The sequence below is a fragment of the Zonotrichia leucophrys genome, chromosome 8 (genome assembly GCF_028769735.1).
Source record: "Zonotrichia leucophrys gambelii isolate GWCS_2022_RI chromosome 8, RI_Zleu_2.0, whole genome shotgun sequence".
Taxonomy (NCBI): domain Eukaryota; kingdom Metazoa; phylum Chordata; class Aves; order Passeriformes; family Passerellidae; genus Zonotrichia; species Zonotrichia leucophrys.
The window spans coordinates 7,221,312-7,238,159 of NC_088178.1; the positions used below are offsets into that span (position 1 = coordinate 7,221,312).

The 16,848-nt window shown below is 47.6% G+C and overlaps 2 protein-coding genes across 3 annotated transcripts in view; one reads left to right on the forward strand and one right to left on the reverse strand.

The window, feature by feature from the left end:
* Positions 1 to 1,494: 1,494 nt before the first annotated feature.
* TSEN15 (tRNA splicing endonuclease subunit 15) lies at positions 1,495 to 14,204 on the reverse strand. The gene is made up of 5 exons (XM_064719719.1): positions 14,078 to 14,204; positions 12,723 to 12,987; positions 12,008 to 12,089; positions 10,545 to 10,680; positions 1,495 to 1,931 (listed from the first exon to the last, which is right to left on the reverse strand). The coding sequence occupies exons 2-5, from the start codon at positions 12,876 to 12,878 to the stop codon at positions 1,727 to 1,729; spliced, it is 579 nt and encodes a 192-aa protein (XP_064575789.1). The 5' UTR covers positions 12,879 to 12,987; positions 14,078 to 14,204; the 3' UTR covers positions 1,495 to 1,726.
* Positions 14,205 to 16,356: 2,152 nt separating this feature from the next.
* Positions 16,357 to 16,848, forward strand: part of COLGALT2 (collagen beta(1-O)galactosyltransferase 2) — a 47,943-nt gene continuing 47,451 nt past the window's right edge. For both annotated transcript variants that reach the window (XR_010441244.1, XM_064720223.1), the window contains exon 1: positions 16,357 to 16,674. Coding sequence is in view for 1 of the 2 variants with exons in the window: in XM_064720223.1 (XP_064576293.1) it covers positions 16,427 to 16,674 (248 nt within the window). In the remaining variant the exon portion in view is untranslated. The remainder of the gene's footprint in view (positions 16,675 to 16,848) is intronic.

Sequence of the window (16,848 nt, forward strand, 5' to 3'; positions counted from 1 at the left end):
GCACTTTGGGCACAGGACCAGGATGCTATGGATTCAGGAATGTTAATGAGCTACTGCTCTGAACTGATAGACTTCTGTGGGAAGTCTCTTCCCATCTTTATTCAGTGCCTTGAAGACCAGAGGCTTCAGTCTGTGTGTTGACTTGACAGAGAGAAATACTTCAGTGGAATGTAAAGGAGCAGCACAGCTGGCTCCAAGCTTATTTAACATCCCTGTGTTTACACTGTAATACCTATGGGACAAACAGTGCTGTGATATTATTAGTTCTTCTCTGTTTTTCTTCCCTCAGAAATAAAGAATCACCACAATCTAAGGAGGCTGGAAAAAGGCCTATAAAATCATTTCTCAGTGGGACACAAGAACAGAAATTAAAGCCTTCAGACACAGTTTCCCCAATTTGACCTGGGGAGCCTGGGTCAGCAGTTTTCAGGGTATAGAAAAGGAGGTTCAAGTTATGAGGCTCCTCTTTCTGTGCACAGAAATAATAAAATGAAGGGTAAAGCCACGGGATTCCTCCATGAGGGGAACAATGCTGAGAAAGACAAATTCTTTTTCTCCATGACTGAAACCTACAGATGCTGAGTCTCCCCTGGCTGTACTGGGATAAAGTTGTCCTGCAGAGCTCCATGTGACAGTGACACACCTCCTCCAAGGGTGTGCAGGACTCCCTGTGGGATCATTCTGCCTCCAAGCACATTTGGCCAAATTACCATTAAGCTCCACAGCCACAGAAACATCCACTCTAGTCCCAGGGATAGCAAAGCTTAAATGGTCTTTCATTTCCAGCTTTGTTTTTTGGATTCTCTCCCATTCTTCTACTCATGCAAGAAGACAACCTCTTGTGCTTCACCTTCTGAATGTGTGGTCCTTGGCCACACAGCTGTCACACAGACAATCCTGTGCTCAAGAAGCTGCTCTGAGATTGTTATTTGATTGCCAGGGAACTCTTAAGTTTAACCTGGAGAAGATCTTCAAGCAAAAGACATGGAAAATTCCTGCAGAAGTAACTAAAAGTCAGTTATTTTCCTCTTAACTCCAAGCTGAAGCACCTCCTGGGCAATCACTTTCAATATGCAGAAGCTGTGTCCAAAGACAAAATAAAATAAATCCTAGGAATGCCAATGGCTTTAGAAATCTAGCTGGTGCCTGAAGGAGATAACTGGGGTGCTCTTACAGCATAGATGGTGACATACTTCGGTGTTTTAGCTGCCTCTGGTGCTGCTATAATCAGTTTTCCTCTGCAGGGAAAAAAATTAAAATAAGGTGTTTCTGTGGAAGGGCCTTTTCTCCAAAAGCAGAGGGAAGAAAGCAAAGTTCAGAAATGTAACCTGGGGGGCAGCAGGAGTGCTTGTGACAGGGCTAAGACAAAGACACTCTGTAAACTACAAAACTTCAAGCCCTTCAGACTTACCTGTAGCTAATATTTACAGTATGGGTAAGAATGTGTTTATTCTGTTATGTGCCTGACCAGATAAAGAGGACACAAAGCCTTCGTAACACTTCTCAAGAGTATTTATTAGTCAGGACTGATCTGTGTCAAAGCATGACACACTTCATACCTCAAATGGCATTTCATCACAGTGCAGCTGCACAGGCCTCTGCTCTCCCTGAACACATCCCTGATGTGCCAAGGCAGACTGCAGCTCACCACTTATTCACATACACCAGTTCCTGCATTTGTTTGAGTTTGAGGAGTTCAAGAAACGTTCTGTTTTCTCTGCCCCAATCATTTGAAAAGTTTCTTTCTTTTCTTCCTCCACTGTTTATTATCCACATCTTCAGTATCAACAGGAGGATCTGGCATTACAAAGCCATCAGTCATTTTATAGTAGACTATTGTGGAGTCTGTCTCAACTATGGCCAAGGTAACTGACAGCAGGGTGTCAGGATCCTCTGGAGGCAGAGAGGCTTTCTTCAGTATTTCCCTTAACCTAGGAGAGGAAAAAAAGCACTTAGAAAGGAATCCACAACCATCTGTGATGGCACAAAGGTACAATAGCACCATTTTTATCCAGCCTGTTTTCACTCTGCAAAATCGTCTTCACTAAAGTGAGCATAATATCTGTTTTAACAAAAATCCAAAGTTGTGTAATCAAGCAACAAAAGAGAATAACAGAATCAGTTACACACACCTCTGCTGGAAATGGCTCAACACATGCTTCTAAGCTTTGTTTAGGTACACTCACATGCACATCCCTCAGCCATCCCTCATCCACCACAATCCCAGCACAGCAATCTCTACTGGCCCTGTTTTCAGCAGACTTATATAAGAAATCTAATTAAGTAACACCTGGTGTTCAGTTGGAGAACTGAATAATTAAGATGTGTTCCATTTGCAGAGGTAAGTCTGCCAGTCCCTGTGCCACAGGTCTCTGCCAGCCTGTGGAAGGCCCAGGAGCCCAAGCCAGGTTTCTCTACCTCCCTGTCTAGACTAGAAGCCACAAGACTAATGCTCTTCTTCAGAACTGTCAGCCCAAATAATGTCTTCCTTAAAAGCTCAAGACAAAGTTATGCAATTTTTCCTGTTTAGCTTATTTTAAGAGTAACATGCCAGTTACTTTACGGTTCAGAGCTCAGGACAGCACTGATCCCTGGAGTCCCTGCATTCCTGGTCTGACTGGGGAGCAAGCTCTGAAGGAGTGTGGTGAGCACAGACAGACCCTGCCCCCAATGTCAGGTGCAAGAGGGCTCCTCTGAGATTGCTGGGACAGGTTACATTCCAGGGGGAGTTCAGCTGTGCACCAGGATAATCAGTCCTGGCTTTGTGCACCCTGGAGAGCTCACCCAGCAGAGCACAGGCAGCTCTGGGGCCAGGGCTGTCTAAAGGCAGCAGCTTTCAGACTTCAATCATCATCTTCCCTCAGAACCCCTTTGATCCTCTAATAAAAGCCAAATGGAACGTGGCAGAGAATGAGCAGCAGCCTGGAAAGGCTCCCTGTTAAGCCCATGACCTTCTTAAAGACCCATCTGTGTTCTGAGCTGTGCATAATCCAGCCTGGTAAATTCAGGAGGGCCTCTCCTCCTGCTGCACCACTGGCCCAAACACAGCAAGGCAACACAACACAACACATTTACTCCATACCACAGAGATACCAGGGCTGGGAAAAGCACACATCAGTGCATTCCCTAACAACACAACAAATAAGGTGACAGAGAGTGTGCTGGCCACTGGCAGAGGAGAGACACTGCAAGAGACTCCTTCAGGTAATGGGACATCTACTCCTGTGCTCACTGCCACCCCAGCAGGGTCTGTCTGCAGGCTTATTTGACAGGCAACTTATTTATTCTGTGCTCTGAACCTCTGGCTCCTGTCACTCCCAGCCCCTGTGCAGAGGCACCCCCAGCACCACAATGTCCTGCCAAAGCCCTGGCAGGGGACAAGAGCCTGGGAAAGGATTACAGACCTCCTTCCTGACACATGCAGAGAGCAAGAATCTAATAGTCACATGCAGAATCATGGAATGATTTGGGTTGGAGGGGACCTTAAAGCTCATCCAGTTCTATCCATGGGCAAGGACATTTCCATTATCTCAGTTTGCACCGAGCCCTGTCCAGTCTGGCCTTGAACACTTCCAGGGATCCAGGGGCAGCCACAGCTTCACTGGGCAGCTGTGCCAGGGCCTCTGCACCCTCAGCAGCCAAGGGTCTGGAGAAAGCTCTAAGCAGGCAGGCTGCTGGCAGAGACCCTGTGAGGGAAGAACTATCCATGAAGCAGTGGACATTGATCTCTCTTGCTCCTGTGGAGGCAATACAGAATTAATGATAACATGCCAAATTAAAGGGCACAGCTTCCCAGGAGAGATATTTTGGGAGCCAAAGAAAACTTGTGTTGAGTGTGGACAATGCTGTATCTGAGCAGACTCAGGCAGAGGCCTGGATTCACCTGTCAGCCAGGGCAGAAGCTTCTTCCTATTTTCTTGAATACCTGTCACTGGTTTTCCTGATAGTCTGCTAGGAGGAGGGATGGAATAGTGAGACTGTAGATCTACATTTCTGATACTCATGATCTCTTCTCATACTGCCAAGCACAAACACCTGAGACTTTATTTCCCCCTGTTTAGCAACTAGGACTTTGAAGATGCCCCATAATCCCAAAAGCAGCCAGGTCCTGACAACAGATTAATGCCATTTCTTGTTCCTTTTCTGGAGACAGGAGTTCCAGGATTTATGTAAGGGGCATAAAGACACACCATTGCATCAGGATGATCTGCTAGCTCTGCTGTCCACAGATGAGGAATGACAAGTGCAAATGCCCCCTTTTCCCCTTCCCCCTCCCTCCACAGGCAGCCCCAAGACAAGGGCTCTCATTCATGCATACCACAGTGTCCACAGTGCACTGCAGCACATCTGCACAGTGCTGAGAGGCTATCTTTTAGAGGGATAAGCTCTGGAATTCAGGAAGTCTGTGTCAGACATCATGCCTTGCCCTCCTCCCCTGAAGGCATCCCCAGCAGCCTCTGTGTCCAGCCTGCTCACAATGTTCTCTGCACCAGCAGACACTGCAAAGGAGCCATGGCACCTCTGATTTTACTGTGCTTGCTGCCTGCCACGAGCAGGAAGGTGAAACACTGCAGGCTTTTGTAATCCTTTTCATGCATCAAATACTGTCTATGGAAAAACAGGAAAGCATCAAGCCTTGTTGGCCTTCTAAAATCCAAAGAATGCACGTTGGACATCCTAAATGAGGAAGGAACCCTTTATTTCAAGGCTGCCCATCTCCCAAACAGCTGCAGTCAATGATGGAAATAAAGTCCTAGGCAGGAAGCCCATGTGGTAACATCCCCAGCAGAGCCATACTCTAATTTAAATTCCCCAGTTAATGGCTACCAATAAGCTCCTCAGTGACCAGTACAATCTGCTACACCATACAGCTGATGGCAGCCATAAAAGATGAATTTGCTTAAATAAAAGTGGATTTAACATTTCTGAAGGTGTCAAGCATCAGTGAACAGAGGAATTCAGCGCATCCAGCAGTCTGGCAGATGCCAACAGCCTTGACCACCTACATTCCCCAGCACCCTGAGCAGCCTTTCCCTGAGTGACAGCTGTGCCAGGACACCTCTGGAATTACTGATAACTGATGGAACACTGACACCAAGGGGCCCATGGTCACTCTGGGCTTGGCTCCCCAGCTCTGCTCCAACAGTGTGAGCCCCACAGAAGCTGTGGGATCAAGCCTTTGGTATGGCCTGGCTCCCTCTGGGTCCTCATTTTCCACAGGAGTTCCAGCATGCCCACTCCACTGTCTGCACTGCCAGTTTTCAGCAGAATGGAGAGACTTGACAAGAGAAAAGGTGCAGCTGAGAAACAGTTCCTGCTGTTCTGCAGGGTCTCAGTAAAAGCTCAGCTGCATGTTCACTCAATCCAGAGCTGCTCCCACCAGGCCAGATCAAGCAGGACAAAGCTCTCATTTTCCACCCAGGAAGCAAACTCACATTCACCTCATGCTCCAGGAGATGCAAAGGACTTCACCTCAAACACTCTGCTCTCCAAAGAGCTGGCATTTCTAAAACACTTTGCATTAGAAAAAGGGCTCAGAAAAGCCAGCTATCTCCAGACTAGAGTCAGTAGGGATTGTCTTTTTCTACAAAAAAATTAGTCATAGGAGCAGGTTTAACTTACTTAACATTCTCCAAAGAGCACTGCAAGCTAAGGGAACAGCACTGGCAATGTCATCCTGCCTCTGTCATTACTGCTGCATTCAAACTTAATGATAGCAGTGAGCTGACCCTATCTTCTATTACTGTAGCAATTAATAGCTTTAAAATAAAACAAATCCCAAAAAAACCCAAGAAAATCCATACAAATCTATCCAGAGAGCAGAGGGGAATGTTGCATGCTTTCCCTACCTTAATTTTGCACCATGTAGGCCCTCAACATCCATCAGAGATCTATGCTGTGTTTCTCAATATCCCAATAGCTCTTAACAAACTAATATTCTTCTTTTCTCTGGGAGAGAGAGCCAGGTGTACAGCTGCTGACCCCAAGCTTCAACTGACTCTGCAAAAACCAACCAAGGGCAGAACCATAAAGAACTCAAGTAGCAAGGTCTGTGATGAACAAAAGGGCATTTCAGACACACACCCCATGCAATGCCTCTGAGAAGCAGCATCCCTCTGCAAGCTCAGGGCACGTTTATGGAGGTTGCATAGAGCTCCACTGAGCTGAAATGGAACTACTGCCTTCCATCCCATAAAAGCCAAAGGCTTTCAATCTGCCCTTTATACTTGGATGAATAATTCCTGGCAGGCTCGGCCAGCCTGACCAGCTCCCTCCCCTGCTGGCCAGGCAGGGCTGCAGAGTGCACACAAGTTGGTCTCTGTGCCCCTGCAGAGATCATTACCCCAGGCACTGGAGCATGCCATTGTCCCAGCACCAGGGCACAGGAACCTCCCAGAGAGCACAATTCCTTGGGTTTAGCCAGCACTGCAAACCTCAGCACAGCTCAGCACCAGCAATGCTGCTCCAGACCCTGCTGCAGGGCAGGCAGCATGAACCCAGTGCCCTGAAATATGTGGGAAGGAGCACAAGGGGCTGGGAGGAGGTGTAAATGCACAGCACTGCTCCTGGGGATTTGTTCCCAAAACACACAAACAGGGAATGCTAGAAGAATGCATTGAGTGTTTTATTTACATTTATTTTTTTCTTTCCGTTACTCAGTTTTTTGTAATGGAAAGAAAAAAATAAATGTAAATAAAACACTACATGCCACACTGGTCAGGAGAAGGAATTGAAGCCCTGAGGAATATTAAAGATCTTTTTCCATGGAAGTTCAAGAAGAAAACAAGAGAAACCACACAAGAGGGAGGTATCAAAGTTCAGCAAAGTTCTACAGGACACACTTAATACTGGATGTTCAGCCAAAGTACTGCATAACCCACTCTACTGTGGGAGCTGCAAACTAATTTAAAATATTTAATCTAAAAAATTAAATAAAATACTAATAAAGAGCTTACACTTAGGAGCCATTAATTATATTTTCAATGTGTGATTTACTGCATGAGTAAACTATGCTTTTAGTAAGGGAGTTACTGACAAAACTGTGAAGAGGATGCAAGATGCACATCACACTTACAGTGCTTTAAAATAACAGGATTTTTCAGTTTACAGCAAGATTTATTTCAAAGTCTACAGACTCTGAAGACAGTAAATTCCAGTCCTCAGATTTCCTTCTCAGGATGCTTATCAGCCTTATAACAAAACATTTATGTATTGCTTTCTTCTAAAGTAAGTCAGCATTTTAACAGAATAAGCCTTTCCCAAACTTCACAGGTCTCCATGACCTCAGGCAACTTCATCCTTCATTTACAGCACTTGTACACAAAATACAGAGCAGTGACGTGTCATCTAATCTGACAGTTTATCTGCAACATTCTGCTTAGACAGAGTTATTTGTCTAGGACAGGCAGTGCCCAATTCCATTAGATCTGGGACCTACCTCCCTGAAGGATCAAGGCTTTCCAGGCCATCTGAAAATCCAGCTCACAGCCAGCACTGTGAGCTCTCCTAACTTGCTGAGCTGGGTTTGTGCAAGTTATTTCTGCACTCCCAGGATTCACTGCTTCCTCCACAGTGGAGAGCCACACTTCTGGAATGGACAACGAGGTATTGGCATGCTCTGAGGTGCTGTAGTGAGCAGCAGACACACCCCAGCCTATGCACCTGCAAACTGCTCCCACAAGCAGGAATCCTCCTGGATTCAAAGGCTCTCCAAGCCTCAGCCAGCTCTGCGTGGGTCAGAAATTGCATCATATTCCCCAGGGCTTTGCTCACAGAAGATTCAGCAATCTTCATCTGAAGAGCACACAGAGCACAAAGCCACTTCTCAAGACTCTGCTCCACAGCCCATAATTCTGGAAGTCAGTGGATTCCACAGCCCATAATTCTGTAATTTAGTGAGTTAGGGTGCTGCTATCCTGCCACAGCTGGACGAGCAGCTTCCACCCAGCTCTGCAGAAGTGGACAATGAGCTTAGGAAGCAGAACAGCTTTTGCCTTCAGCACTTATCTGTCATGCTCAAACTGGACATGATGAAATTTTGTAATAGGCTAAAAAACATTGAGTAGGTTTTAATTTTTGTAGGGCACTCACATTTGTCATTTGCCCAGGTGTCCTGCTGGTAATTTCCACAGCAACTTTCCTGTGGCCTTTTAAGGACACACTTCTCAGTGGCAGCCAAGCTGGGACCTCCATGAGACACCTGGAGCTTGGCTGACATGGATTTCAAATAGAGAACCATCACTGTATATCTCTGGAAGACCAAGCCCACAAGAGTGACTGACTAATATTGGCAAAATGTGAGATCTTTTTACCACATACATAGTGCTAAAACCCATTATTTTCCGTGAATCACTTTTTTCTTCTACCAATAAGAAAAGCACAGAGCAGAATGAAGATGGAAGGCTGATTTCAAGGTGTCACTTCCAAACCCTACCGGTTAAACAGGGAAGTGCTGCCCATAAATGCTGTCACTGGCTTCTTTTGCAGCTAGCACAATTCCAAGCCCAGAACAGAGACAGATCATTTTCACCTTCCCAAAGGAGGAAGAGATTATTCTCAAGGGCTTATTTTCAACACTAAGCAAGCTGCATTCACTTGTACTCATACCTCCCCCCCTGCTTTCAGCAGGTAACACAAAACCACAAAGTGCTGCTTTGAACAAAATGCAGATACACATTCAACACCACAAACACAACTTCCCAGCCTGACAGCATCCATGGCTGCTGAACACAGACAGGACACAGCTGGCACTGCAGCCTGGGATTCAGCTCATTTTAGTGACAACACAGCCTGTGTCACTGCTCTGCAGCAAAGCCTGTTACAAACTGTACTCTTAATCAATGTGATGCATTCACTCTTTGCCTCTCCACCACACATCCTTCCAGTACTGGATTCCAGACACTCTGGTGCCAGAGGCAGAGCAAACAGCATCACCACAGAACAAACAAGTGCAGAGGCTCCCCATGAAAGGCTCCAATGACACAGAATAAGATAGGACATGCATGCAGTGGAATACCTGTCATTAAAAATCAATCAGAACATACTCCCAGCCTTTACCCAATGCCAGGAATCCAAGTTTTCAGCCCAGGTGGAAACACACTATACTAACCAAGCACAAGAGCTCAGCATGTAGGTGGAATTCCTCAGAGATCCCACATGCTCACCGGCTGCCTTCTATTTCCCCTAAAACCTTTGAGCTGAGAGCTGCAGCACGTCCCTTTCATTCACACACACATCTCCTGCTTGCAGACAGCCTGAATAACACCCAGCATTTCTCCTCTCCTGTGGAGATCACATCTCCAAGCCCTCAGGAGTGATTGATCAATACTTGCAAATATAATATTTTTTCAACATAAAACCAGTACTAAGCCCCATCAACACCTAGTAAATAAAATTTTCTTCCCCTTCACCCAACAAACAGCAAAATGATGATAAAAGTCTGTTGGCAAGACATTGATCTATCACTTCTAAAACCCAAAATGGAAAGCAAAAACATCACTCCTAGAGTGCACACACACATCTAATAAGTGCAATTAATTGCCCATCTACCACTGTGTCAGGCTGCTGCCCACAGAGCAAGAGGAAGCAGCAAAAATAAGTAAGATTTGTAAAGCCAGCCCTAAGCTAGCTGCTAGCAGGAGTGGGAACAGAAGAAATTGAAAAATGTACAACCCTGTGATGCCACTGAAATAGTTCAGGTCTTCAGAGTCATCATAGCAGACACCAGTCAGAGAAGGCAGCCTTTATCAGAGAGCAAATCACACCCTGTGTCTGAGGCTGCCCTAAGGGCCAGTTAAGAGAGACTGTAAAACTACTGAAGTGGAAGTTTTCTAGGCTGTAAATATCTGTAATGTAACAAATTCATGGCTGTGCTGTCTTCTGCTTGAAGAGTTGCTCCTGCATGTGTGAGGAAATCAAGCCAAAAATCACAGGCACATGAGACTCTGGATGTAAAGTGAGAGGAGTTTCCTGTTCAAAGTAGCCAAATTATAGTTTGAAAACTAAAGCAAAGCAAACCATACAAGGCTTATCCACAAATCTGACAATAAAAAAGCTGATTATTAGTTAGCTCCAAGAGGATTTCTTTCCTCTTAGGTCCTTTTAAGTCCAGCAACTCAGAAAGCATCACACTTTTCCAAGAGTACAAAATCAGCACAGGAATGTTCAAAACATAAGCTGTGAAGGCCTTGTGTTCTAGCCTTGTCTCTCAAACACATACTTTGGTGTCCATGTTATCTCCTAGCACATATGCAACTCCAGACAACAAGAAATGTTTATCAGTGGGCATCAGTTTCTGCTTGATCTCCAAGAACCACTTCCAGACAGGGAGAGGCAAAGCTGAGGTTTCCTTAATGTTCCAAGCTGCCTGTGTGTCTGCAGAACCCAAAATAACTCTGCTTACAGGCTGAGAGGCTGCTTTCCTCTGATACTCCTCCATTTCCTCCTCCTTCCCCTCCTGACCAAGCCATCCCCAGCCTGTCAAATGTCCCTGTGCCCCGTTTTCTGTCAGTGGTGACCCAGCCCAGCAGCGAGCACAGCCTCACCTGTCGTGGCTGATGAGGATGTGAGCAGGCACTGGCACCATCACCTGGAGCCCCTCCTGCTCCTTGGCTCGGCCATGCAAGCACACCAGTTGCAGCTCTGCCACGCCCACCGGCTGCACCTCGTGCCAGCTCCTCCCTAGAAAGGTTTGTGGGGATGAGAGAACACAAAACACAAGTTTTTATCAGTCAAATAACAAATGCAGTGTCTAAGTTAACATCTGAGGTTTTCTTTTCCTTCCCTCTCTCCCTTCACAGGAAAATTCCATTCCTCTGCCAAATCCCCCTCCTGAGAAGCAATCCTGCTAAAGAAATCCAAGGAGCAGGAGCAGCCTGCTGGCTCCAGAGCTGCACTGAGGGGTGGGGAAGGGATCTGTCTGACAAAGCTGCTCTGCAGAAGGCACAAAGCAGATAAAACCACAGAGATTTAGTCACCTGGCTCAGCACTCTGATCTGTGAAGCAGCAGGTGCTAAAAGCATGGTTAGTGATCATACACAGTTCTAAACTCCTGCTGAAGGGATAAGGATGAAGTTTTTGCTGCAGAACTACAGAAATCTTCTTCTGAAGTCTATTAAGGCATTTTCTTCAGAGGTGTAACAGCAACAGACACAGCAATTCCTGCACTGTACAATCCCTCCCTTCCCTGACCTTGAGAAGCACCAGGCTCCAAGCAAAACTGGAATATTTTTCTTAGGCTGGCTGGCTGCCTACTCACAGTCCCTTTTCAATAAAGCCAACTTGGAAGAAGCCAGGCAGAAGTTGATATATCACATAACTCTGCTCCACTCTGAGCAGACAGCAGAAGACTACACTGGATTTCACAGGACCATTCTGGCCAGAAAAGCCCTCCAAGATCAGGGAGTCCCAGCAGTGACCTGACACTGCCAGGTCCTCTACCAGCCATGGCCCTAAGCACAAACCCTACAATTTATTGTATAAATTACTATGTTGCTACATAATATTACTACAATGGTTATAAATTACTGCTACCACACTTGCAAATGATCCTCTTTGCTAGAGGAATCACTGCCCTTTGCAGAAAACATTCCAGCACAAAACAGGCCAGCACACAACATTCAGCCATGTGCTGAACGGTGACTTTTGTGAAACACTGTGACTGAGTAATTTCACTTTAATCTGCAGGTGAGGACTATTACAAGCTCAACCACTGAACTTGTCACTTCACCTTCCTAGATTCCTTTTCCTTCCCCTACTCCTCTTTTGCTTTTATTTCCCTGCTGACTGCCTTTTCCCTGAACACCTGCACCTGGAAGTGCTGGATGAAACAAGAACTCATCTTTGCACAGGCTCCAGGCAGGCACAGGATAGAAACTTCCAGCACAAAAACTCTCAAAATGGGCAGCAAGGCGTTTGGAAGGAAGGTCCTGTCCCAGTGCAAACAATGAATTTAACAGCTCATCAGGGCAAAGGCATTGGTTGGGATGCAGCCACTTCCCCCATTTACCTTCCAGGAGGTCCAGGTACACCAAAAAGGCAGCGTACACTTGAGTACTGTCAGACACATCAAGGGACATCATTTCTGTGAACTGAGACCAGAGAGGAACGGTGATGGAGGAAAGCACAGGTTAAACTAAGAATGCACAGACCAGCAGACCCACTGGAGGTTCAAACCCGTTTGAAGGCAATCAAAAAGCAGGATTTGTTTCCTGACAGTATCTCAAAGGCTCCTTTTTCCACATTCCCCATAGTTTAGCGCTTAAAAAAGCAAGCAAAATAAACAAACACAAGAAGAGTCTCAACTATTTCTGGAACAGCTCTAGCTTTGTGAAATTTTACCTATGTTGGGGTAAATATAATTGTACCTATTTTTGCTGCAACACAACGTAACATGATGGCCAAATTAAACACCTCCATGTTTTCGGTGTGGTAAAAATTAAGACGGAGTCGAAGTTTAGGGCATTTGCGTTTCCCAGCTGGGATCCCATGATTTAAAACCTCCTCCCCTGCTGGCAGTGGCACTCCCCCAACTCCCCCACGGGCCGGAGCCCCCCTCGATAAACCCAGTATCATCGATGAGATGGGAATTTCCCTGCAGAACCCTCCTGGGGGGACCCCACGTGCACCTCGAGGGGAAAATCCTGCAGGGTCCGGCCGGGAGAGCGGGACCCCGAGAAACAGCGGGACCCCCGAGAAACAGCGGGACCCCCGCCCCGGCCTACCGTGGGGTGAGCCGTGATCCAATTGCCGCCAGCCGCCCCCGACCAGCTGCCCTGTGCCTTCTCCTCCCTCCCGGCCGCAGAGCAGCCCTGGCCCGGATCGGTGCCCCCTGGAGCCGGGCAAAGGCCCCCTCGGCCCGGCCCGGCCGCCGGCTCCATGCTGCCCTCCGTGTGTGCAACGCGGCTTCACTCCGGGCGGCGCATGCAGCACAGCGCTCCCGGAAACTGCCGCACCGCCGCCACCGTTCCGCCGCCGCTCCGCTCCTACCTATATACATATAAACATATATAAAACATATATATAAACATATATAAATATATATATATAAATATGTACTTTAACGGTCCCTTCTCTTAAAGACTCCAAAGCTTTATCAATCTGCAGTGTCCAGAGCTTTGCTAGACTGCATAAGGGATGTGCTTTCAAGGTATTGCCATTAAAAGCACCTTGGGCTGTTTTATTAGAAATATCTCTGACTTTGCCTTATGCCAAGTGTCCTAGGTCTGGCTTATCAGCTCCATCTGTCTCAGCTCCATCTGCCTCGGTGACTCTTCTGATGAATTTCTAACAGTGGTTATTCTATAAAAAAGCATCAGGGAAAATTGGTCTCTATGTATGCAACATAAATTGTGTGTGGTTTGTAGGCACAGGAAGTTATATTTGGGCCAATCTAATTCAAGGAATTTTGTGGTAAACTGAGCAGCCATTCTGGCTGTTTATAAAGTATTGTGTTAGCCAGCAGTTCAGTTCCCTGGGCACAGAATAGATAGCCAAATGGGATAAAAAATCCAGTCTCTGAGACTTTCATGGAGGAGTTGGCCACAGGGGTTCACTCAGTGCTGGGAAAATAACTGGATGGATTTGAGTTCTTAGAAGCGAAGAAGCAAGTGAAAGGAGATGGATCCACATCAATCTCTAGATGAGTCAATTACATCAGCAGGATGGAACCTCTGTTTTCCTCAATGTGGGAAACAATTAAGAAGAATCTGTCTCAGAGAGAATTTGTCACCTGCCAAACCAAGGGATTATGCCTCTGCCAGAGACAGCTGTCATAGCTGGAATCTCCTTGTTTGGTGTTACATATTTAGAGGAAGCTGAAACAAATGGCTTAAATTGATTTCTGTGGGACTTACATCTGCAAAAAGCCGTTTCTTCCCCAAAGCTAAAATATTTCACCACAGAGTGGCTCATTGTCTTGTCACAGCAGGATGGAGTCTGGGCTTAAAAAACCCCACAGGATATAGTTTTGGCCACCAATAAAGAAGTCAGAATGAGTACAGATTTCCTTGTATGTGGACATGGAGTCATACACATTTACAGGTGTTGGAATGACATGGATTGTCAGATAACAGCTTACCTGAGCTCTCCAAACTTTGCCCAGCTGTGTGTGACTGGGAGTGCGAGATGAAGCTGAGCTGACTCCTTTCCCTTCTGCATGGAAGAACAACATCTCATGTTTCAGGCTTCTGCTGCTCTCACTCTTTGTGCTCCACAGCAGCCAGCCAGCCCAGGATTTGTGTGAGCAAGGGAACATCACTTTGGAGAGCAAATCACTGGCTTTGAGATGCTGCTGGAGTCTTTTCATTTGCCCCCAGCAAATCGTTATGGCTCTGATGCTGCTCCCAAAATAAAAAGAAGAGAGGAATGTGAAAGGAGCTGAAGGTAGTTTAGATTTCACTGAGGACATCAAGAGCTGCACAGGGAGAAGGCATACTCAGAGTTCTGGCAAAGGCAGGCAGAGGAGGGGCTTATTTCTGCTGAAACATCCTAAAATCGGGACTGTGACCCAGCATGAGTGTCCATGGATGCAAAATGCCAGCTTCCAGCCCTCCCCCTCCACATCAAGAACAATTTGGCAGCGTTTGTCCCCACCCTCTAAATGCTCCCAGGGGGAGCAGGGGAATTCCGTGCGTGTGGATGGGGCTGGCTCCTGTGGAACTCTAATCACCTCCCACCCGCTGCAAGGCTGCTCCTTCTATTTGGATAATGAATCCAAGCATAAAAGCAACATGTGGCAAACTAACCATCACAGAAAAGACTCATTAATGTATCATTCTAGAAGGACAATTATAAAGGCATCTGAAGGGCAAACAGGAGCCACACATTTGTGCTAATTGTCCAGGAAGATGAGGACAAACTGAGAGAGTTTCTCAAATTTTAGTGCGGATGATTCTATAACCCCGGAAGACTCTTTATTGAAGTTTCCTAGAATGATCCTTTTTGGGAAGTCATCTGCTCAGGAAACTGGGACAATATAATTTGGTGTGTGTGATAAATTAGGTTCTAGAAGCAAAGAGGAGCAAGTATTAGCTCTATATATATAATGTCAGTGTGTATATTTTTATATTTACTGCCTGGATGCAAGCAATTCACAGTGAGACTATGGATAATTAAACAATTGTTTGCCTGCTAAAGGTTTCCTCCTTTTTAAGTGTTGCAAGCACACAGCCAACAGTAGCACCTGCTCAAAGTGGGTCTGTCCACTTTGGAGAAACTTCCTACCCACAATAAAACCCAAATATGCTGTGATGGGGCCCTTAGAATTAATTAGAGAGTTCATCTTGAAAAGGGTCTAGCATGCCCAAATCCTATGAACTTCTAAGAGAGCTATGATTACTATGCCCCTTTTAAGATCATGACCCAATAATTTTAATTGCTGGAATATGTTTTATGTATTTTTATGCTAAATTGCCATCAGTCTATTCACGGGAACATTTCCCTGGTGGGTAAGTCAATGAAGTAGAGGGGAAATCTTCCCTGTATTGCCTGTCTTCAAAGAAGAGGTGCTGAGAAAGCTGTGGTTGTTCAGCCAGGAGAGAAGGCTCCAAGCAGACCTTTGAGCCCTTTCCACTACATGAGAGGGGCTCATAAAAAGAGGGAGAGCAGCTTTTTTAAATGGGCAGATAGTGATAGGAGGAAAGGAGAACATCCTTAAACTGACAGAGAGTACATTTAGATTGGATATTAGGAAGAATTTCTTCCCTGTGAAGGTGGGGAGGCCCTGGCACAGAGAGGCTATGGCTGCCCCATCCCTGAAGTGTCCAAGGCCAGCTTGGATGGGGCTTGGAGAAACCTGGGACAGTGGAAGGTGTCCCTGCCATGGCAGGGGGCTGGAATGAGATTGTCTCGAAGGTCCCTTCCAGCCCGAGGCTTTCTATGACTACCATATTGACCTTCTGTGTTCGAGCTGGAACAGCGCATCCCTCCTGCAGCGTGGCATGGGTGTAAGGTGTGCGGCTGCTCCTTACGGACATCCCGCGGATGTTTGCCAAAAACTTCCTGATATGAAAGCTCAGAGCTACTTTAATTCCCTAGCTATGTGGAAGGGATGAGGGCGAGATCTTCACGTAAGCCTCGAACAAAGGGACATCTCAGCATTAGCAGCAACACTCCGAAAGCCTCTTTAAAGCTCAAAACTCGGAGAAATGCGGCGTTTACAGCTTTTACGGCGGGGGGCTGCGCTGACCGCAGCCTCCCGGGGTGGGCACCGGCTCTCACCTGAGGTCGCGGCGGCACCGCGGGGTCCGGGCGGTGCCGGGGGGCGGTAAGCGGGGCCGGCAGGGCGGGCGGCGGAGCCGCTCGGCTCCTCCTTCCCCTTCTCCCTCCTCCGTGCCGAGCCTGCCCCTCCTCCTCCCGCGTTCCCTGCTCCGGAGCCCGCTGTGCTCTGCCTGCCGGCGGCTCCGCGGCTGCCCCTCGCCCGCCCATCATGGCTGCGAGCGCGCCGCTGCTGCTGCTGCTGCTGCTGCCGCCGCTGCTGCGCGGCTGCGGGGCCGCCCCCGAGCCGCCCGAGCCGCCCGAGCCGCCGGGGCCCGAGCAGCCCGCGCTGCCCGAGTCGCCGCTGCTGCAGCCCACCGTGCTGCTCGCCATCCTCGCCCGCAACGCCGCGCACACGCTGCCGCACGTCCTGGGCTGCATCGAGAGGCTCAGCTACCCCAAGAGCCGCATCGCGCTCTGGTAAGGGCCGGGGGCGGCCGGGGAGGGGAGAGGTGGCTCCGCGGGGTTTGCGGACTCTGCTGGACCGGGCAGCTCGGAGGGGCGGCGGCTGCGCCCAGCCCTGGAGCCGGGGCTGTGTTGTGGCGGCCGGGAAAGCTGAGAGCTCGGCCCCCGTTCCGCGGTCCCCCCGCGTGT

Bases quoted from the DNA above. Each gene is read 5' to 3' on its own strand.
- TSEN15 (XM_064719719.1), bottom strand. From the start codon at position 12,878: ATGGAGCCGGCGGCCGGGCCGGGCCGAGGGGGCCTTTGCCCGGCTCCA. The intron at 10,681-12,007 runs GTAAATGGGGGA...AAACCTTTCTAG, and splicing joins GTACCTGGACCTCCTGGAAG to GGAGGAGCTGGCACGAGGTG. The intron at 1,932-10,544 runs GTGAGGCTGTGC...TTCCTCTCCTAG, and splicing joins ATCCTCATCAGCCACGACAG to GTTAAGGGAAATACTGAAGA.